This window comes from Sebastes fasciatus, chromosome 2 (genome assembly GCF_043250625.1).
Source record: "Sebastes fasciatus isolate fSebFas1 chromosome 2, fSebFas1.pri, whole genome shotgun sequence".
Lineage (NCBI taxonomy): Eukaryota > Metazoa > Chordata > Actinopteri > Perciformes > Sebastidae > Sebastes > Sebastes fasciatus.
Genome location: NC_133796.1, coordinates 14306947 through 14328632, shown reverse-complemented (window position 1 = coordinate 14328632; position 21686 = coordinate 14306947). Strand labels below are relative to the sequence as shown.

At 38.9% G+C, this 21686-nt stretch overlaps 3 protein-coding genes across 9 annotated transcripts in view; 2 read left to right on the top strand and 1 right to left on the bottom strand.

The window, feature by feature from the left end:
- nptnb (neuroplastin b) overlaps positions 1–2841 on the top strand; it is a 37859-nt gene extending 35018 nt beyond the window's left edge. For 3 of the 5 annotated variants that reach the window (XM_074610954.1, XM_074610972.1, XM_074610989.1), the window contains 3 exons: positions 1423–1444; positions 1556–1629; positions 1722–2841. In XM_074610954.1, the coding sequence (XP_074467055.1) occupies positions 1423–1444; positions 1556–1616 (83 nt within the window). In that variant the 3' untranslated portion in view covers positions 1617–1629; positions 1722–2841. The remainder of the gene's footprint in view (positions 1–1422; positions 1445–1555; positions 1630–1721) is intronic. The other 2 variants (XM_074610963.1, XM_074610979.1) reach the window with 1 other exon arrangement.
- A 102-nt stretch (positions 2842–2943) lies between these two features.
- Positions 2944–11796, bottom strand: rec114 (REC114 meiotic recombination protein). Of its 2 annotated transcripts, none has more exons than XM_074611011.1 (6): positions 11612–11796; positions 9183–9272; positions 5733–5816; positions 5239–5412; positions 4066–4131; positions 2944–3250 (listed from the first exon to the last, which is right to left on the bottom strand). In XM_074611011.1, exons 1-6 carry the CDS (start codon positions 11690–11692, stop codon positions 3086–3088), a joined length of 660 nt encoding a protein of 219 aa, XP_074467112.1. In that variant the 5' UTR covers positions 11693–11796; the 3' UTR covers positions 2944–3085. The 2 variants fall into 2 exon arrangements, with proteins under 2 accessions (XP_074467112.1, XP_074467102.1); XM_074611001.1 differs by having other exon boundaries at positions 4066–4134; positions 11612–11795.
- Positions 11797–15186: 3390 nt separating this feature from the next.
- hcn4 (hyperpolarization activated cyclic nucleotide-gated potassium channel 4) overlaps positions 15187–21686 on the top strand; it is a 75153-nt gene continuing 68653 nt past the window's right edge. Inside the window, exon 1 of one of the 2 annotated variants that reach the window (XM_074610733.1) lies at positions 15187–15230. Coding sequence is in view for 1 of the 2 variants with exons in the window: in XM_074610725.1 (XP_074466826.1) it covers positions 17828–18558 (731 nt within the window). In the remaining variant the exon portion in view is untranslated. Of the gene's footprint in view, positions 15231–17105; positions 18559–21686 lie in introns of those variants that run through there. The other variant, XM_074610725.1, reaches the window with a different exon arrangement.

The window sequence follows — 21686 nt, the reverse complement described above, 5'->3', positions numbered from 1 at the left end:
TCAGATTTTGCTGTGTGATGTTTTGCTAAATAACAGATCGCTTTAATAACAATATAAGGCAAATTTTAAGCTAAAAAAACGAATAAGTTATATAAAAAGCTAACGATAACCGATGCAATCAGACTTGATGCGCTACAGTGATTATTACCAATGTTCAACTATCAATCTCACACAGTAAAAACCTGCTATTTGTTGTGTGCTTGCAAAGGCATTATGGTAAACGTAGCTTTTGTGGTGTGAGGTGTGAAAACGGTGGGATATGCCGACAGATGTTCCTCCTCCAAGTGATCACAGAACCATGTTTTTTTGTCTAACATTATAACTGCCATAATCTGCACCATATTAACGCCATGGAATGCTGCTAATGCTGCTTAACTCAGACTTATAACTGCATGGAAAATATATCACTGTGACTGGTTAATTACCCGTTGACACATTTTCATCTGTATGCCAAACACCAACCACCTTGTCAACCCCCAAGGCTGTGGGTTTTTCAACTAACCTGTCACTCAATGGAACAATATTCACCACCAGTTCCTCTTCCTGCAGTGTTTCTTCCTGTTACATTGTGATGTATGCTGTGCATTGCACTTTTGAATGGCGAGAGAGAATGACAATTTGATATCTTGGTCCAACTGAGAGAATTATTATTAAAAAAATGTGTATTGTTCACTGAATTAGCACTGTGAATAGAGAGATATTAACCACTGTGTGCTGCAGGGATTTGATGCAGAGAGAAAGCTTTGAAGGGATTCATGTTTTTTATGCCAAGTCAGTCACAATGTCACACCCATGTGCAGGGCTCTTTCAAAATCACTATGAAATTGCTGAGTGTAATTAAAAGACGGCTTTAAGTGAGCCATCTGTAACCCTCCTACACATATGCTCGGTTCTGAAATGAACAGGAACCCCACGAGATTCCGATAGCATGTGAGGTTATGTTTACCCGCTTGGCGTTAAAATGTGGTTATTTAGGGAACATATCATCCCTTCTGCTACAAATATGTCACAGCCTTTAGCAGCTTTTAGTGTCCGAAACCCTTTTTTTTTTAATGCACTAGATTCTGTGTACGCTTAGTGCTTTCCTTCTGAGTGTCTTCATCAGACACAAGGCTCGTGCGTACAAAGCTGTTCAGCAGCAGCTGACTCCTATGTGATGTCAGAGCTTCCCACCAGTGCACGACTCTGCCACACCAGTATACAAAGCAATCTGTGCTTTCAGCTGCATCAGCCCACAATATTTAGGTCCACTGATGGCAAATTTGAGGTTTCTGTAAGTAGATTTTTACACCATATAAAGGAACGTAAAGTATACATTATTTGCAGTAAATGTGCTGAAACATGCAACACGGATATTTTGCTTTTATCTCATATTTGACTTCTGTGCTCTGTTTTTTGTCCCGCTCTCCTCTCGTGTCAAAGATGACGAACCAGTTGGACCCATGTAAGTAAATAAATATTTGTATTGCTACACATATAATTCACACGGTGCTGTTATTTGTATTGCTATTACCTGTAGGTCACTAAATCATAACTCCTTTTTCTTTTTTCCCAGGAAAACGAACTCAACAAACAACCACAAGGACAAAAACATTCGCCAGAGGAATACGAAATAAGCAATTTACTCAAGTAAGACACTGTTGTAAGGGATGGGGGCTAAATATAGAACTCACTGTGAGGATTATCCATAGTCACGCCTTTTCTTGATTCTCCCTTCACAGATGAGATGGCTAAACTGCATTTCTTTGACTACATGAAGGTATCAGAGGTGGATGGAGCTCCGGGCTGTTTTCGAAAAAAGCATATCTTGTCTCATTTTATGAGAAACAATATCAGCATAACACTGGCAACAAAAAGAACATAATGGCTGTCTTAAGCATGCCTTATTCAGTCTTGCGTGGAGGTTTCAGGATGACGAATAATGACTAAAGCCACCACGAAAGGTGTACACATTTTTAATGTGCTGTTGATGTCTCCTTTATTCATTTTATCATATCCTCAAACGAGGTGATCCCTTTTGTATTACATATCATGTACAATGCATGCAAGATAATTACGCAATAGGATACTCAGAATAGACATTTTCTGTTGTTATCCCTCGTGTGGCTTTTTTTTGCATCTAAAATGACCTATGTTTTTTATGGAGTCATCCTTATAATATATATATATACATATGTATATGTATATATACATATATATATAGTTAGTTTTATTCTTGAAAATTTGTACAGCATATCATGGTCATTTAACTATGTTTGATTTTCTGACAATGAGTCCACTTTTAACAGAACTTTTATTGTGAAGCAACGGCTTCAATGACTGGCAGTATTTAAATTTAATTGAGAGTGATTACAGAAAATGACTAATGTGTGTTTAACTATCTAAACAGAAATGATAAGTGTATTATTATTTTTTTCTTTCCAGAGTAACTTAGGTGTCTTGTATATGTTGAAGTATGAGTGTTCAAATGATAGGAAATCTGTAAAAAAAAAATAATATTTTTTTTATATTTCCCAATTTCATTAATTTATTTTTTCTCTCTTTAACTGTATAGCATGGCTATAATCCTATGCAATATGTATTCTTAAATAGATATATGGAGGGCAGTTTGTTTTACTCAGTGAAGCTTTAATATTGTGGGATCACTTGGAAGCTGGCATAGCAAAATTCACTGCTGTAGCTGCATGACTCCTCTTTCAATACAATGTATCCATGTGTGTTGCGGTGGAAATGGACCTGCGTAAAGGTGGGAAACAGAGGGACCAGAGTATATAGCCACAATCAAACATATGAGTGAGACCAATATTTTTTTTTCTGAATAAAAAATGTAAAAAATGAAACCAGATTTTTTTTTTGTTTTGCAATTTCTTCATTTAACCACATCAACTCAATAGCATTCCAGAGCATCCTCTTCAGGCCATATACAATAACAACCAATGTGTGTAACATTTCAAAAAACATCGACAGCACAGCGAGAAACACTCCACCACCACCAGGCACTGCCTACACAAACTGTATACCATAAACAAAAAAAAACACATAGCACTGAATTGACCTTTCTGCTTTCGGCGGTTGTTGAGATTCTTCACTCTTGGAGCAGTTTCCTCAGCTCCCCCTCCACCTTCTCCACAAATGCAGGAAAGCTAGGATCCAGCAGACAAACACGCAACATGGGCTCCAGGTCACCTTGTTCCACAGAACCGTGGCGGTATACTTGAGGCAGAGTCATAGCAGTCTCTCCCAACATGTGCTGTGGAAGGTCCAACAAATACTTCAGTGAAATTAAAAACAAGAACACATAATTGAGAAGCCTGTGTTAACGTTCATAATTTAAGGCAGTAAATCTAATTAATTCAATGAAAACAAAAATTTAATTTAACACAATCGCAATTAATATGTTGCACAGCTGATGTTCAATTTTGTCAGTTGCTAGCTATCACTTTTAAAGTGATAGTTTGGGTGTTTTGAAGTGGGGTTGCATGGGGTACTTATTCATAGTAGGTGTATTACTTATAGTAGATGATAGTCGACGTGCCCCCAGTTTGTAGAAACAGACAGGAGCACCGACACCGGAGCAAAGCCATACAATGCAGTGGACTGGGACGGCACCTAAAAGAAAGGCTCACCTAAAAAAAATCAATATCCGTTAAAGTGTACACTATATTTAGAATATTTTCACCGCTTTATCTTGCCGTCAGACAGCACTTTCCGATAGGGAACTGAACTGAAAATTAAACTTATTTATGCCCTTTCCAAAGCCAGTAGACTCAGTTGACAAAAACAGTATAGATAAGTTTCAGTTCAGTTCGTCATTGGAAAATATTCTAAATATAGTGTATAGTTAAACGGATCTCTTTTTTTTTTTGGGCCTTTCTTTTAGGTGGCTAAAATATTTTTTTCTGCCGTCCCCGTCCACAGCACTGTATTGCTTTGCTCCGGTGTTGGTGCTCCTGTCGGGCGTCCCGACCGTCATCTACTGTAGGTAATACACTGACTATGGATAAGTACCTCATACAACCCCGCTTTAAAACACCCAAACTATCCCTTTAGCTTAACAATCCCTACCTGGGTGAGACGCTTGATGGACATTGATCCTTGGACAACCTCAGGCTCCACTCCCACAGCCTCTCCCTGCTGACACAAAAGGAAGAAAAAAAGATTTGACGAACACAGCGTGACTCCACGGGGTTAAGAGGCCAATCAATGGCTTCATTACTAATTGAAACACATCCACCCCCTCAAAGCCCTTTCATCTTCACTGTGAACTCCTTCAGTGTGTCTGTTTCACTAAAGGTCACATTCGAACCCGTGGCAGAGTCCGTTCCTTTCTCTGTCTCTGTCCTTCATGTTAAATGTTGTAAAAGCCAGACGGCTGGATCTAAATTTTACTCAGAATCCAATTACAGATTAACCGTATGCTCTGAGTGTTTTCAAGTTTGAAAGTGAATAAAAGACCGCTACTGAAATGAAGCAGACCTGTATGACAGAGCACCTACAGTCTCATCCCTAGAGTGTGTCATTCATAGAGAGTGAACTTCAACTGGTTAAACGCCTTGCTGCCATGTTATATTGTTGGTTTTTAGTTTTGGGACAAAACTATTTTTTTTCATAATCATCAATTTGACTGTTAAAGGCAATACGAACCAATTTCCTCAGTGGCTTTAAAATGGTACTAGTAAGCCACTTTCATGCTTGTTTTTATAAATCAATTATATTATTGTTCTACATTCCTGTCTGTGCGTGTGTCTTTGGGGCGGGACACACTGTATTCTACATCATATATTGTCTTGTGATTGGCTAATGATTCATGTACAGTAGCATATACTCTATGTCAGTCCACCTACTGTAGCTGTAGTGTCACCTCTAAGAATAAGACAGCAGTGTAAATAGTGCCATCTAGTGAGGATAATATGGCCACTGCTGATGAAGCTGACCTCAGCATTGTAGCACAATGCTGCTGATTGAGCAATTTGAATGGACTTCAATTATGGCACTTTAAATTACGCTTTTTAAAATTTTACAAAATGCTGTACAATAAATGGTGACATAGGAAATCAGTGTCTCATTTCAAACAAAGACTATGCCAGGAAGAAAAAAGCAGTAGCTCTTTGATAGTGGAAGGCCTATTTTGGGGATTTCTATGGGGAACACATTTTAAACGTAACGTAACAAAGGATCCGGGCGTCAGCACCGGTTACAATATAGACATTGTATTTACTAAATTGTAAAGTGGGCAACCTGTGTCGCTGGTGCAGTGACCTCAGCGGGGGGCTGATTAGGGGGCAATGGGGCGTCATCCTCAGTACTGACAGACACGTACTCCTTCAGTTTTTCCACAGCACTTGAACACTCCTTTGTTGCCTCTGTTCCGCTACTTCCATCAAACTGCATCCTCATCATGCGGCTCTCTCCCTGCAGAAATAAACATTCAATCTGTGTTTGTCAATCTAAACTGTGCCAAATCAACATCTCGTTAAGTAAAAAAAAAAGGGGTTTTGTTTACAAGGAGAATGCCAAATTCAATGTTACGGCAAGGCCGTTCTTCACAGTACCTAAATAAACAGTATTAAAAAAAAAAAAACATCCAAACCTAGAGTGCTATTACTTTCCCCTTTTATCTGTTAAAGTGTAATAAATGCTATGATCTTGATCTTGCTAGGGAATTAAAGTACAAGGACAGACCTTGAGAAAATACTGCCCACTGTGGGATTGCAATGGATCTCACAACTCACCTTCACAGTAAATCGAAACATCAGGTTATCAGATTTCTGGTGTACTTTGAGGCAATCGTGTCCACAGAGCAAAGGGATTGTGTCCTTAGAAAAGACAAGAGAACAAACATGTTCAGCAGCCACAGCAGGAAACAGTTTTATCCATAGGCTACACTGACTCATGGATAACATATATTAAACTTTTTTTTTTAAGAATGTAACATTGTCATCTTTTGTACTACTCCAAGTAAAAGCAGCTTCAGTTCCATTCATTCACTCACAAGAATTACTGGATGAAATAAATTGTCGAAAGAGAGTATTATACTTTTATCAAGCTGACTTGAAAAAAAAAAGAGTTACCTAAAACTGTCTGCAGGGGTCTCTATTTACCCAATAACCTCCGAGTCTCAGCTTTGAGGCTTATGTTAAGCTTTTTCACACAGGGAATCAAACAAGAAGGTGTATACAACAATAGCCCAATATTGTTATCGGCCTATTTTGTTAAATGTGCTTTAAAAATATATTTTTTAGACTTTGAAAATAACAATGCATATAGGTATCAACAGGGTTTTCCTTTGAACAATGTCGCTGCACCAGAGAGTATAGGTGCTCTGCTGTACTGTAGCACCATCATTTCACATTCACATTCATTGTAATTAAGACAGACTTGTGATTTTTGTGAATACGCTTGTTTTCTGTGGGATATTCAAATTGCTTTATTACATACCAAATTCATTGGATTTTTGAATTTTCATTAAAATGCAAACTCGGGTGATCAAATGTGCAGCAATTAATTTTAAAGGAAAAATCTGAATAAATGTATGAAGAAATCTAACAAACGTAGATATTTCCATATGAGGCATGAGGGGTCACTAAATGGATTGATGAGTATGGAAATTATGTGAATCATATTTTATGGCCTTCACAGTCACCAGCTCCCAACTCAGTTGAGCACATATGGAGATTTTGGACCAGTGCTCTCGACCATCATCATCAAAAACTATGCCATGGAGTGCTGAATCTGCTCCGGTGGCTCACAGTGGTCACACGGTTTACTAGAACACTTTATGCTGGTTTTTCCTTTAAACTGTCACCATCTGTTGTCTCATCTCAGTGAGAATGAATGCCAGATTTATAAGATGGTTGGTTTTTACTTTGCTGGGTGATGCCTGTGAAGTCAGGAGTCATATTTAAGGAGAGCACTGGAGCTCCTCAGTAACCTATTGATTTTCTCTAATACACACAGTTTCAGTTGTGTTTTCATTCCTAAAAGTCTCCTTCAGACCTTATCGTGTAGCCTGTAGGCCTGAGCTTTCTCTATTGGAAGTTCCTGAGCATTCACTGCACCGATCTAATAGACCAGTCTATCATCCTCGGTGAAAGCTCTCTGCCGTCTGACCTGAATATCTGTCTGGCTCGGCACCCTGGCGCAGCAAGATAGCTGTGTCACCTGCCAGAACTCCAATTAATGAGACATTGAGTAGTCCCTCAAATTTCTGTTGCCTGCAGGGCAGGAAGTTAACTTTTTAATGTCTAAAGGCCACAATAACCGGTCAAAGCCCCAGATTCATGTTATACTTTTATTATTTTACGGGCTCACCCAAACTTTCGCAGTGTCACCTTTACTCTAGATGAGGGTTAGCTGTTGAAAATGTTGGCTTAGCCACATTATTTGTTGTGGTAATTTTTTTCTTGCCCTGATTGTCCACAACTGGTATTGACCCCCTTGTGGAATCAAAATGTACATTCTAACAGAACAGTTCGATTTTTATTGCTGTTGATACAATATTGACAAAATTTGTCTTTTGATAAACTAACAGAAATGTTGATGTTTTTTAATTACAGGACAAAGTCCGGGTAATGAGCTGCCAGTACATTTTCTGTATTTATTTAACATTTGCAGTTTGTATACTGTATAGGTATACTATTAAATAACAGAAAGTGTCCTGTATTAATTAATAGAAAATATTTTGGTTTTATTTACAATATATATACACCATTAAATAATAGAAAAATGTTATGTTTTTTATTTATTTTTTACTGTAGATACACCATTAAATTACAGAAAATATATTGTTTTTTTCACGGTGGGCACATTTCTGTTTTTTGATTATGGTACAAAGTCTGGGTAATGAGCTGCCAGTACTTTTTCTGTTATTTTACAGATTTTTTGTTTAGAGTGTACTCTGCTGTGCCAAGGTTGGCAACAAACCAATGGTTGAACAGGACAACAAATGTCAAGTCTATGTTCTATGAGGCATATAAAATAGAAATTGAATCAAGGCATGTAAATTCACGCACAAAAATCTGAACCAAACCTGGAGAGCATTTTAACTTTATGTGAGCTTGAACCTGAATTTTTTCCCCCCATAATATTCTTTAGCTGATTTTGAACCAGTACCCAGAAAAGTTCTGAGGGACATTTGGCGTGACCCAACTAAAACAATCTGGTCAAATGCCATCAGATCTGAGCAGAAATGTCAAACTCTTCAGCAGAATATTTCATATGGCCTTTTATCTGGAAAGCAGATTTCTGCTACATATTTACATACCAGAAAATCTGCCGAGAGAATGACTGAGAGAGCCATTATATGAAAGGTGTATTTGAAAAATGCTACTTTTATACTGCCTTTACATTAACATATAGATTGTTTAGTTCTTTATATTCACAGAGAAGCCTTGTTAAAATAAAAGCATAAAAATAAACACAAACGCCACAATTTAGTGGCACATGATACATGTACACTCTTGTCATGCCCAATCCAGGAATGTCATTTTAGAGCAGCATTACTAATAATTAATAGAATTCATATTCACCGCTCCCTCCATACAGTATGGGGGAGGACAACCAGCATTAACAACTGTGACGTACTACAGATTGCCAGTGTCGGAGCATGACAATCGCAGCTGCAGCCTTAAATGAATCCAAGCAATTTCCCTATAGCGACAATTTATTTTTTTGAATTGCAGAGCTTCAAATGCAGGCGCTCTGCAACACCTATGCAACACAGTGTTTCGTGCACTGACACTTGCTACAGTTCAGAGCCGAAATGTCAAGGTGTTATGAGGTAGAATTCTGTATGTGAACATCAAAACGAATTGATGCACACCACAGAACTGCTACAACGATTTTAAAAGGATGATTTCTCTGTATTCACAAGACTTAAGTCTATCTTGAAGGAGACTACATTTTAATTTTTGTCAACATTTGAATACTGTATGCTCATTATATATTGAACCACATGCTGTTTAATCTATAATATAATTTAAACTATAATTACTAATCTTTCAGAATGCATATCATATGGAAACCCAAAATAGTGAATTTATTTTGCATGTTTCTTTCTTTTTTTCATGAAGGGTCATGGGGTCACCAGGACTTGGAAAATAACACTTGACCTTCAAGTGTGTGCATATCACAAGGGACAATGCATGGCAAACAAAATAGAAACAGTCACACAGTCTTCTTACCAAGCTTTCCTGTCCTTGCAATACCAGCAAGTATCCAGAGTCCACAATTGTGAGGAAAATTTCAGGTTTATTGCAACTTGCGTCAAATACCTGGTGAAGAGAAGAGAATATTAGCCGGTGCAAAGCTATAATGAGTAATTCATTTTCCTGATCGACTCATGATGGATCTATCGATACATTATAGAGGATGTTTGGTTAAAATGAATGTGTGGAATTTTCCAGTGAAACAGTCCATGAGCATTGAATTATACAGTTCTATGTGTTCTGGTGTTTTATTAGATCATGAGTGTCGAGAATAATTACTTTTTATTATAAAATCAGTCAGATAAAATCTTGTAATTCCAGGCTCACGAATTGCCTTGAACTGTATATTACACCCTGTAATGTATGGTAGAGTGTGGGGTGGAGTGTAAAATTCACCTTAACTCATTTTGAAAGAATATTAAATATTGAAAATGACTTCTGTTCTATTCTCAGAGAGTCACACAGTGTATCCATCCCTGTCCTCACACTAAACATACAGCTCCAGCTTGCCATCTAGAGTCGGATGCTGTTAATGAAAGACACAACCACAATCCTTAAAGCTATACACTTCCTAAACGTGTTACAGGACACAACAGCATCCTCAAATCTCTGTTTTCCCAGCTCACGGCTGAAAACTCAACGCAGATAGATGGACAGTTAAAGATGAAAAAAATGAAGAAAACATTAGGACACCTGTTTATGTGTGACATACAGACTTCTGCAAGTATTCCACACAGTAGATGCCAAATTATTGTTTCATGTATGAAACAGTGAAAAGGTTTAGTCACTTAGTCTGTGGTCAGTTTTAGAAGGTATTTGTTTATTTTTACATTTTTATTTATTTATGTGTTCATGCAAAAATGGTTTTACATTACATTAATTTAGCCAACATTTTTATCCAAAGCTATTTACAATAAGTGAGTATTAATATACAGTATATATATAAGTTTTACTTGATGTATGTGAAACTTTCCATGTGGTTTGAGTTTGACCAAGAGGAGAACGGCGCTTCAATGAGGAATGCAACTAAAAAGAGCTGTTAATTAGTATCAAGAAATTATCAACTAGTCTATTTTTTTTTATTAAAAGTCTAGTCTACAAAATATAATAAATAATGACCATGCAGATGATCATCATGACAGTGATTTAATTTGCTCACTTGGCCTGCCCCACAGCCAAAAGGCCCAAAGGTGTCTCCTTTAGTGTTACAACAGGCCTTTTCATTTAAGACATTTTGACATGTGACAGCAGGAAAAAGTAACACCAGTGCTTTTTCTACTTTAACAAGTCAAAATGTCTGGTGTAAAATAGGCCTATATGTTGCTACCGTCGCTATCCCTTTCACATTATTTTGATTAAACCACTGTTGTATTTTCAATCTATTTCTGGAGGTCTGTTTTTGTGTCTTGAAGTGCATGTTGAGTTTTTTGTTTTCGTATCAACCGCCAAAACTGAATTTAAAACAGGCCTGGGAATCACTGCAGAACTGCTTCAAACAAAGGTCTGATCAGTCGACATGAATTCTCTCCAACATAAAGTGAAAAGGCTCTAAATTATTATTTACAGCTTCCCCAAATGAATGCTGTATGCAGTAAAAGCTGCTTTTTCTTAAGTTTTCTGACTGTTGCTCGGGCAAAATAAGCCTTTTCAGGTCATCGATTTCAGTTCTAACACCATGGGGATGGTTTTCTTATTTGTTTTTATATTTAAAACACTTAATCATTAACTGATTACACAAGACATACAGAAAAAAAAGTCTAACCAATACTTCAAATAGGTACTTGTATGGCAAAATAGGTATGGCAACATCCTATAACTTATCTTTGCTCACTTTACTTTTGTACTCAACCAGAGATCATTTGGCGTAGCAAACACAATGCATTATAATTAAAGACTTCTTTTAAATGTATGCAGCCAGACTGTGATTATGTTTACAGTAAATATATAGATTTTTATTGATAAAATATATTTATCATCATGTCTTTAATGGCTAGACTTTACCAGGAAATAAATAAATAAAAAATAAATAAAATGTGTCATATATGTGCTACAATGTTTAGAATAAAAAGTTTTGATTAGGGCAGCCAGGTAAAATAGTATAATAATAATATTGTGCAGCAGACATACAGTAGCTCTGTGACTGGGCTCTTATGACCTAACATGGGAGGCACCAACTCAGGTGTGTGTCCTAGCTATCAGGTAGGTCCAAAGCAAAACTAAAATATAAAGTTAGTTTGAATTCATACACTTATGTTGTAAAGGTAGCTGCTGAACTATGGTTAATTAGGACTAAAGGGCAGCTAATGTCCAACTATGCAACGAGACGCTAACGTTAGCTTCATAGGAAAACTAGCTAATCTAATAGCATGATGCCGTTACTTCTTCAGAAACGTTACACGTGTTACCTGCCAGTGCTTTGTCTCTGTAGAGCCGGGATCAAAACGCCCGTAGCGTTTTAACTTCCATGACTGACTGATGTAGGCCATTTCCAAGTTCTTTGTAGATATTGTTTTCTGGCTAACCAACAGCTGTGCTAACAAACAGTGCGAGTGGGTGAGCCTGGTTAACTGGTAAACATGGCTAGTTACATTCTTACAGCAGCAATAGAGAGATGGATAGACTGTGTTGTTTTCTGCTCCCTTTTTACATTGTTCAACACCTGCAGCATTTTTTTTTTTTTTTTGGTAAACAAAGAAACAACAAATTGTGTTAATGTACTGTTATTGTGTATTGTCCAAAATATTTGGACAAATTGTATTTTTGATGCTTTTGCAACATTGTTCTTCAGAATCAGAAAGGTGTTTATTGCCAGGTGTAAGAGGTATACACTAGGGATTTTCTTTGGCTTTGTTGGTGCAAGACAAACTGTATAATAACAAAAGAATAGATAAAAACGTTAGAATAAAATAATAAAAATTTACAATTTACAAATAAGCTATAAACATGATATAAAGATAGTGCAAATATTGAGAGAGGGGGAAGTAGTGTGTGTGTGAGGGAGAGACAGTCACAGTGGGGCAGATGGGCTGTTGGAGAGCCCCACTGCCATGGGGAAGAAACTGTTTTTATGGCGTGAGGTTTTGGTCCTGATGGACCTTAACCTCCTGCCAGATGGCAGAGTCTGAAAGAGATGGTGTCCAGGATGGGAGGGGTCGGCCACAATCTTCCCTACCCTCCTTAAGGTCCTGGAGGTGTATAGCTCCTGGAGGGAGGGAAGGTTGCAGCCGATCGCCTTCTCTGCAGCACGAATGACCCGCTGCAGCCTGGCCTTGTCTCTGGCGGTGGCAGCGGCGAACCAGACGGTGATGGAGGAGGTGAGGATGGACTCGATGATGGCCGAGTAAAAGTGCACCATCATGGTCTGTGGCAGGTTGAATTTCTTCAACTGCCGCAGGAAGTACATCCTCTGCTGGGCCTTACTGGTGAGGGAGCTAATGCTTGAAGCATGAAAGCTTGAAACTAAGCTTGAAACTTCCATGACATTAAAGCCTCTTTGAATTTGATAAACAAATGTATAGCTAACTATTTACAGGGAAGTATGTGTTGACATATATTTGAAGTTGGGGTTGGTACTGTGCTATACAAGTCTTGCAACAGTACATGCAATGCAAGGAATACACATTGTATGGATAATACAGTATGTAGCCCTATGACTAGTTTTAAGTGTGATACAGTGCACATACAGCCTCTTGAAAATTTGACTACATTATGTCTTGCACAATGTCTATATTATATCATACTTAAAGGGACTATTTGTAACTTTCAGAAATGCTTCTTAACAGCGACACCTGTGGCCGTGAAATCAACGAAAGTCAGCGTCGGGCTCGCGCTTGCTCGCTCTCAATATACCTGAACGAGCATCACTCAAAACAGTGAGGCGACACACGTCAGCTAAAAGCACAATATCACTCTATATTTCAGCTGCTTGGCAGTAATGTTAGCTGACCAGACGAAGGTCAAGTGCAGGCTGAAGCAGCGGCGCTCTGCAGCGTGTCTCCCTGCTCTCTCCTCCCGCAGCCGGAGAGAGCAGAGGAGACACCGGCACCCGGTCGGTAACGAAAGGGTAACGTTACTAGCTAAGGAGCTCCGTCACTTCACAAGACACGGGAAACCTCTGTTGGTCTGGAGGAGCTGCAGCATTTTTTTTCTGCACAAACGTCCACTGTGCATTCACTAGATATTCTCAGAGCTAAACTAACTCTTCTGCAGTGAGGAGTGAGCGCGCGTTCACGTCTAGAGGTGGAGCGAGCTGAGAACGCGCGCGCTCTCTGAGCGAAGGCAGGCAGGCAGAGTTGGAGAGGCAGCGGCCACACGCGAACGCGCATATGTGAGCGCGCATGTGTGACGACCCGCTACATTTATGCGCGTACAAAGTTACAAACAGTCCCTTTAAAGGGACTGTTTGTAACTTCTTACACGTATAAATCACCCGGGTCGGTGTCCCATGCAAGCTCCCATATGCGCGCTCGCGTGTGGCTACGCTGTTCAGACAAGACTCCAACACAAACTACACGGAAGCACCAAAACCGCAAAGTTATATCTAGTGAAGCCCGTCTTGCAAAACAGTGTTGGCCGCGGTCGTAGTCCGCGGGGGAGACCGTAGCTTTGGTCTCCAGGGCCGGAGTCTCTGCTGTACTCTGCTCCTCTGCTCCTCTACCTGCCTGCTTGCCTTCACTCAGCTCGCTCCACCTCACGTGCATGCATGCACACTACACACTGCAGAAGACTTCGTAGCTCTGAGAATATCTGGCGAATGTACAGTGGACGTTTGTGCAGAAATAACTGCTGCAGCTCCTCCAGACCAACAGAGGTTTTCCGTGTCTTGCGAAGTGAGGGGGCTCCGCAGCGAGATACATTATCGTCTCCGACCGGGTGCCGGTGTCTCCCTCCGGCCGCGGTTGGGAGGCTGAAGCAGGAAAAGCCAACACTAGGATCAGCAATGATTCATGGAGAGACCTTCGTCTGGTCAGCTAACATTACTGCCAAGCAGGTGAAATATAGAGTGATATTGTGGTTTTAGCTGACGTGTGTCGCCTCACTGTTTTGAGCGATGCTCGTTCATGTGTATTTAGAGCGAGCAAGCGCGAACCCGACGCTTACTTTCGTTGACTTAACGGCCACAGGTGTCACTGTTAACAAGCATTTCTGATTCTTACAAACAGTCCCTTTAATAGGTCACATATACATTGATAGTTTTCTTGTTTTTATACAAAGTAAGAAAACATCTTTGTTTGGCTTCAGTAACTTGGGGAAACAACTGAACATTTTTGTTTCCAGCTGGATAGAGAAGTCTTTTGAGTGTCTTCAAACAGCGGTTATGTTTTGGTAAATGACCTTGGGGTTTTCTTTTCAAAGTTTAGTGTGAATTTATGTTTGAGAACCACAGATGTGTTGCTCTGTGACAAATGTAGTCATCAATGAGAAGTCTCCAATGTACAAAAATGATTAAATGTAATAAGAAGCACATAATTGTAAACATAACATGAACAAACAATCTTGATACAGATCCCTTAGATTTCTATTTTTACCAAGATACATACTGGGGACCTTTTACAGTTAAATCAAATTTGGCTTTTCAATTCCACAATTTCTTTTGACTTATTCTCCAGCATATACACCAATATCTATATCTTATCTTTTTATTAATGTTATTGCTTTTTATTTATTATATAATATGTTTTATATCACTTTTGGGTATTTTATTTCCATTTTATTTTGTATTGTTGTAAATTGATTTTATTTCATTACAGTCCTGAAATGTTTTTATTCTTGATTCAACAAAAGCATTTTGTAACCTTGTTTTGAAAAATGCTGTATGAATAAAGTTTATTATTTTATCCGCAATAAGCTATTATCAGCAGATATATCAGCCTAGCTGATTTATTGGTCCAGCTCTATTAGATGTCTGCCATGTTTTGCTCAAAGCAGTTTGAGCTAGTCAACATCCAGACTGATCTCTCCTCTGTAATTTTTTTCTTCCCAGATCCAGCTGCTAACTTGACTAACAAGAGAGACAGAGCACAGGTAGGACATACTGTAAGACCGAAGCTAGTAAGAAAAGGGATGATTGCTCTCAAAGAGTTTCACAACAAACTGAATAAGTTAAATTTGTGATCACTCACAGTACCTTTAATTAATATTGTCCCTGAACATGTATGTCATAAGTGTACGAACTAATGTCTTAAAAAAATATGTTTGGATAATACAGAAGTTAGGCGATTTGAATTATTTGAGCGCCAAGTGTTTGATGGTCGGCATGGCGTCAATCAAACGCCATGTCACCTTTCCTTCAGTGTTCCACTTTGCAGGGCCGGCTCTAGCCCTTTTGGTGCCCTAGGCGAATTTCGGATTTTGAGCCCCCCCCTCACTATGGCGGTGGCGCTGCTCAAGGCTTAGGGTTAGGGTTCAACAGCCCAGAAGCCTAATCCTAGCCCAGTAAATTGCAACACACATCAGACATCACAATGATTTTAAGATTTGTATTTATAAACATACACAAATAACTGTATTTATTATAATATAAATGAACAATTGGTCCCTGATATTGTTGTCTTAAAAGTGTTAAGTCAGTTTCACTAAAATTTACAATTTTATTAAAGTTTCAGTTGGCATCATTGGGCAAAAATTCCATAATAATAATAATAACAACATTTCAGCATATTGTAATTCAAGTGTTCTGAGAGAAAACTAGACTTCTGCACCTCCTCATGGCTCTGTTTTCAGGCTTTAAAAATTCTAGCCCGTGACAGGAGACTTTGGCCAATCAGAGGCTGCTTCAGAGAGAGCGTTCCTATTGAGTGTTCCTATTGGCTGGTGGGCAGTGCTTGATATTTCTTCAACTGATCTCAACATGGCTGCCAGGTCCCAAACTTTCTCATTTAACAGCTAAACAGTACACTACAGGATGTTTCTGAAAACATTTGAGGCGAAAAACAGGCATTACAGTAACATAATACATATTCATATTTGATCAGCACTGCCTAGTTTGACCGTTTGATCGGAGTTTGCCAGTGATTGACAGCTGCCTCCGTTGAATGAACAGCCAATAGGAACTCTCTCTCTCTGAGATGACCTGTGATTGGCCAAAGTCTTTCAACACAGGCTAGATTTTTTAAAGCCTGAAAACAGAGCCATGAGGAGGTGCACAAGTCTAGTTTTCTCTCATGACACATGAATTACAATATGCCGAAAGGTTATTATGGATTTTTTTCCCAATAATGCCAAAAAACAGTCTGCCTACTACAGGTCTAATGGACATTACTAATCATTACTGTTGATATTACAGATCAGAATTGTGTAAAATTGAGTTATGCGATTAGATAAACTGCAGGAATGACGAGGAAACATAACAAACTATTTGCAGAAAGGGTATACCCATATGCTCATATAGGTGTATTTGAATTATTCTGAAGACAATATTCATAGCTTTTTTTTGTTTGGCATCAGCCTAGACGGGAAGCAAATATTTCAAATTTCAAAAATGTATTAATTTGAACAGAAAGTGTGTTGTGGCACCATCTGTAAGATGAATATGTTGTGAATTATAAATCCTTAATTGGACACATACAATCACATGTATGCATGCTACATGCATACATGTGATTGTATTTGTTATTTAATACATAAATAAATAAGTAAGTAAAAAATAAAAATAAATAAGTAACAAATACATATTGTTACGTATTTGTTACTTATTTATATGTATTGACATTTGAGAGGTAACTTCCTTACTAATAGTTCCATATGGGAGTCTGTTTGATAAAACACCTTTTGCCAAATTATAGACGAGCCTATTCCAGCTTCAACTGTATTTGTGTGCGCAAATTACGCAGCGGATGAGACTGATAATAGCGATGACAAACAGGCTATACTTGTTTTTTGTTTTCCCAGTGAAGCCCACAGAGCAGGGCTGAACAAGACTGGGTTTTGCATCGCCTCCTACCTGTAGCCTTAACTTGAGAGAACAGGAGAGCCTTTTTTTAAGAATGGGAAGAGCATTCCCCTTTAAACAAGGTGGGCTGAGCTTATTTGCAGTTTCTCGCTCCTATGGCAACCCAATAGATCAGCATCATGAATATTCACAATTCGCCAAAAGAAACGCACCATGACTATGGATCAGTGATGTCAGCCAGCGGTCCCTGGAAGAATGCTCTCTACTGTATTTTTTTTTGCAAGATTGTGTGTCGCGTTGTTTTAATGGCAAGCTGGCAAAAGACATCTGGTTGAAAAAGAGCATCCTAAATCGTCGTGCATGACCTTTTCTCTCGTCTCCTGTATCATCACCACCGTCCGTCGGCACGTCTCCTCACATGTCACGCTAAAGGTGACTTTCAAGCAGTTTTTTTCCCACTTTTTTGCGCACAAATGTCGGAAGATGTTCATCGAGGACGCAGTGGCCAGGCTGTGCGTGAGGAGGAGGACACATGCACAACTGTCAAGGTAGTCTAATTATGAGGAAGAGCATTTCTCATCATCTGTTTCAGTAGGAGCCACTGGCTTTCCATGTCATGTGCAGCAGGGATTCAGAGACTGATCGCTCTCACAAACAGATATAGTGGCATTATTCGTTACTATACAGCCTAACACATCTGGATTTTATTTAATTTCCTCTCAATGTCATAATGGAAAGGCTGCACTCCTCCATGCGTAAAAGGCTCTACAGTTTGCCACAGCACATTGGACAGAAAGCATCCATAATGATGGGCGATGGAGAAGGAGAAGAAGACGCAGACAACAAGGACACCCGGAGGAAGAGTCTCAGGATGAAGCCTCTACTACCGTCACCGTCACCGACCTCTGGAGGAGGAAGCTGCAAAGGCATGATCGGGGAGAGCACCAAAAGTGGGGATCATCAGTCTGGGATCATGGAGACGGACATAGGGAGACCGACTAAAACCAGCTCAAACGGAGATTGCAGGAGATTTCGAGGCAGCCTCTCGTCCATCACAAGTCGCCATGTGCACGACTCTTCTGACTCTGCGGAGGAGAGGCGCCTCATCACCGAGGGAGATGTGGAGAGCCCACCCGGAGCTATAGGTGATGATGGGCCGCCGGATCAAGACGCGCAACAAGGAGCCACTGGTGGAGGTGGTGGAGGTGATGGAGATGGTACCCAAAACGATTCCCCACCAGACCAGCAGTTTATAAAGTTGGATGGCATTGATCAAATTCTGCCGGACGACGAGAGATTATATCAAGCTGGCTTCATACACAGACAGCTCGGAGCAATGCTTCAACCGGGGGTCAACAAGTTCTCCCTGAGGATGTTTGGAAGTGAGAAGGCGGTAGAACGAGAACAAGAGCGGGTTAAATCCGCCGGATTTTGGATAATTCACCCATACAGTGATTTCAGGTAAATTTAGACACCTTTACTTACAGGCCTACCTATACTCCTGCTCTCCCCAAAGCTTTAGTATTAAGCATCACGTGTAAACGTCGAAGCCTCTCTCACACACAGGTCCAGATGTTTTTCTTCTCAGTGTGTTTATCATTTTATAATCAGCTCAAGAGCAGAGCCCATTCATTGTTTTATTCAGCTTCATCACTTAATCTGCAATTCACTTTGAAAGATGACATTTTTACCAAAAGCAATAATTGTAATCAATTGACTTTACTGCTTTATACAAATTCCTTATGATTTAGTCAAGTCAAGTCAAATTTATTTCTATAGCACATTTAAAACAACATGAGCTGACCAAAGTGCTTTACAGACATAGTGCAGAATAAAAACAGGTCAACAGAGCAGACAACAAAATCTCACACATATCCACAGACAGAGACCAAGATAAAAAAACATGAGTAAAAGACTGTTATAATGAGCATTATAAAAGGCCAATTAGTAATCACAATTCAAGTACATTCAAAAGCCAATATAAAGAGGTGGGTCTTGAGCTGTGCTTTGAAAGACTCTGTAGAGGGAGCAGATCTGATGTGGAGATCTTCACGTGAACGTCGAAACCTCTCTCACAGGTCCAGATGGGTTTTTTCTCAGTGTGTTTATCATTTTATAATCAGCTCAAGAGCAGAGCCAATTCATTGTTTAGCTCCATCACGTAATCTGCAATTCACTTTGAAAGATGACATTTTTACCAAAAGCAATAATTGTAATCAATTGACTTTACTGCTTTATAAAAATCCTTATGATTTACCAAGTAGATCATTGATTATTTTTCTTTATAGCGGTAGATTTTGGATATCATAATATCATAAAATGGCATAAGTGTTTACTTTTCCTGTTGTTTTTTTCCCCCACATTTCTATATTGTAGAAATCATTAATTACAATGCGTAACAATATGAAAATACAGAGAACATTAGGCATCATACTCTCTCACAGGTCCGGATGTTTTTCTCACTGTGTCTATCATTTTATAATCAGCTCAAGAGCATGCCCCATTCATTGTTTTATTCAACTTCATCACTAATCTGCAATTCACTTTGAAAGATGACATTTTACCAAAGCAATTATTGTAATCTGCTTTACAAAAATCCTTACGATTTACCAAGTAGTTCATTGATTATTTTTCCTCATTGCCATAACACAGTAGAATAATTATATTCATTTAGTTTCAGGGTATGGACATGTTATTCAGGAGGCACTGTAGATCCACTGTGTTGTGTTATGGAACAACACACAGATAACACAACCTTTGCTAATTAGGCCAATCAACCTATCTTGGGCAGATGCTATCCAAATGGATGCATAATTGAAGCCCTTCAGTGGTTTCTTCTTTATTTGAGAAAAAGTTGAGCTCAGGGGACGTCATTTATCATTGATTAGGGTTAGTGATGAGGCCTTCACTTCACATCGTCTTTACAGCCTTACTTATTGATCTTATTATTCTTTAGTTCATGGTATTTCAAAACATACCACTCATTTTATTTCGATTAAAGTTCTAGAGCAATTTTAAAAATGATCAACACACTGTATTTAATAGTGTTGTCTATTCGTGACGAGCAGCAGCTGCAAAAACTGCATAGAGAAAGTCCATGAGCACTCTTTTGTTGGCCTACAGACTCCTCTCTGTTGTTAGTGCCCTTGAGTTTGTTATTGGCCGTATGCATCTGATTCATGGCCACATGGAGGCTCTTAACCACTAAGCAAGACAAGATTTAAGATCCTTCATCATTGCTTTAAGGATTTGAGAGTGGTTGTCATACAATGGCTTTAAGCACCTGGTGAAATTAAATGCATATGAATGCATAAGGGCTTTTTTTGAGCATCTCTGATGAATCTTTTCTAAGAAGTGCTGTTTGTGTACTTATTTATTGCCAAAACAGTAATACTGTGGCTTGAACTACTGTACACAATACTGTAGTACACACAGTTGTGTATATGATCTTGGTATTATTAGATGGGCCTCATATAATGATATGGTTTTGATTGAAAAGTGCTCATATAGTTGCTTCCTTAAACCTATCCAATTCAATCAAATTTGGGGGAAAAATACACACATTTTGACTACTTCATGGTGTGTATTATTAAGTAGGTAATGAACCTTAACTTTCATTTTAATTGAATACATTTTCCTCTGGTTTAATAATATAGATAAAATGGTTTTGTCACAAGTTGTGTGAGCCTCGGCATTTACATGTAGTCCACATATGCACCTAATCATTTAAATCATGCAGAGACGTCTGTGTTGTAAAATTGTATGGAGCAACATCGTCACCGTTACACATACTGTATTTCTCCTTGTCCGTGACATTGAATGCTGTCCAGCCTGCCTGGTGTTTTTGATTGGCTGTGATGGCGTAATGGTATGTGATCTAGAAACTCACTTACCACAGAAGTGTGTTTTTCTACCTCGAGAACAAGATGTCTGACTTTGTGAGAGACATGTGAGTTGTAGTGCGAGTTGCGTACAGGCCCGGGGTGTCAGTGGAAAAAGGCTAAATAAGACTCTTCCTAGAATAGAAAACCGACACATTTTATCTGCCTGTTTATCCTGAGAGAAGGGACGAACACACTGTGGTGGCTTACGTCGCTGGATGTGTTCTGTTGAATTTTATATTTAAGATTGACTCATCCGTGTCATCTGTCTTCAGCTGTCATGAAAAGTATTTTTTAATTGAACTGTTTGTGAGTATGTGAGAGATATAGATGTACATACATATGTAAAAAGATAGGATTTTTTGTAAATTCAAGGAAAAGGCTGTTTTTGTAACATCACATTTCAGCTCACCTTATTTTGATTCAGCTACAACCTGACTCAGGTGATTGTTGCCAGTGTCTGCTCAGGCAAAACCTGTAAACAAGGGCAAGCCTGTCCCAGGCATCTCCAGCATAATGTTGTTCGGGAACTGTTTGCAGATACTAAAACACTACACCGATTATTATTCCTATTTCCAAACCCACAGTTTAGACAGGTCATCATCAGGAAGGGAAACATGTTTTAGACAGCTTTGCCATTTTTTGTTATGCTCCTCCCAGCTGGTTGTGTTTCCTCTGACCCCCTCTGCTCTCTTACTCACTGTGTTA

Excerpts from the sequence above, each read along its gene's own strand:
- rec114 (XM_074611001.1), bottom strand. The coding sequence starts at position 11,692 with ATGGCCTACATCAGTCAGTCATGGAAGTTAAAACGCTACGGGCGTTTT. Across the intron at positions 9,273-11,611 it reads CAGAGACAAAGCACTGGCAG|GTATTTGACGCAAGTTGCAA; the intron begins GTAACACGTGTA and ends TCTCTTCACCAG. Across the intron at positions 4,135-5,238 it reads TCACTGCACCAGCGACACAG|CAGGGAGAGGCTGTGGGAGT; the intron begins GTTGCCCACTTT and ends CTTTTGTGTCAG.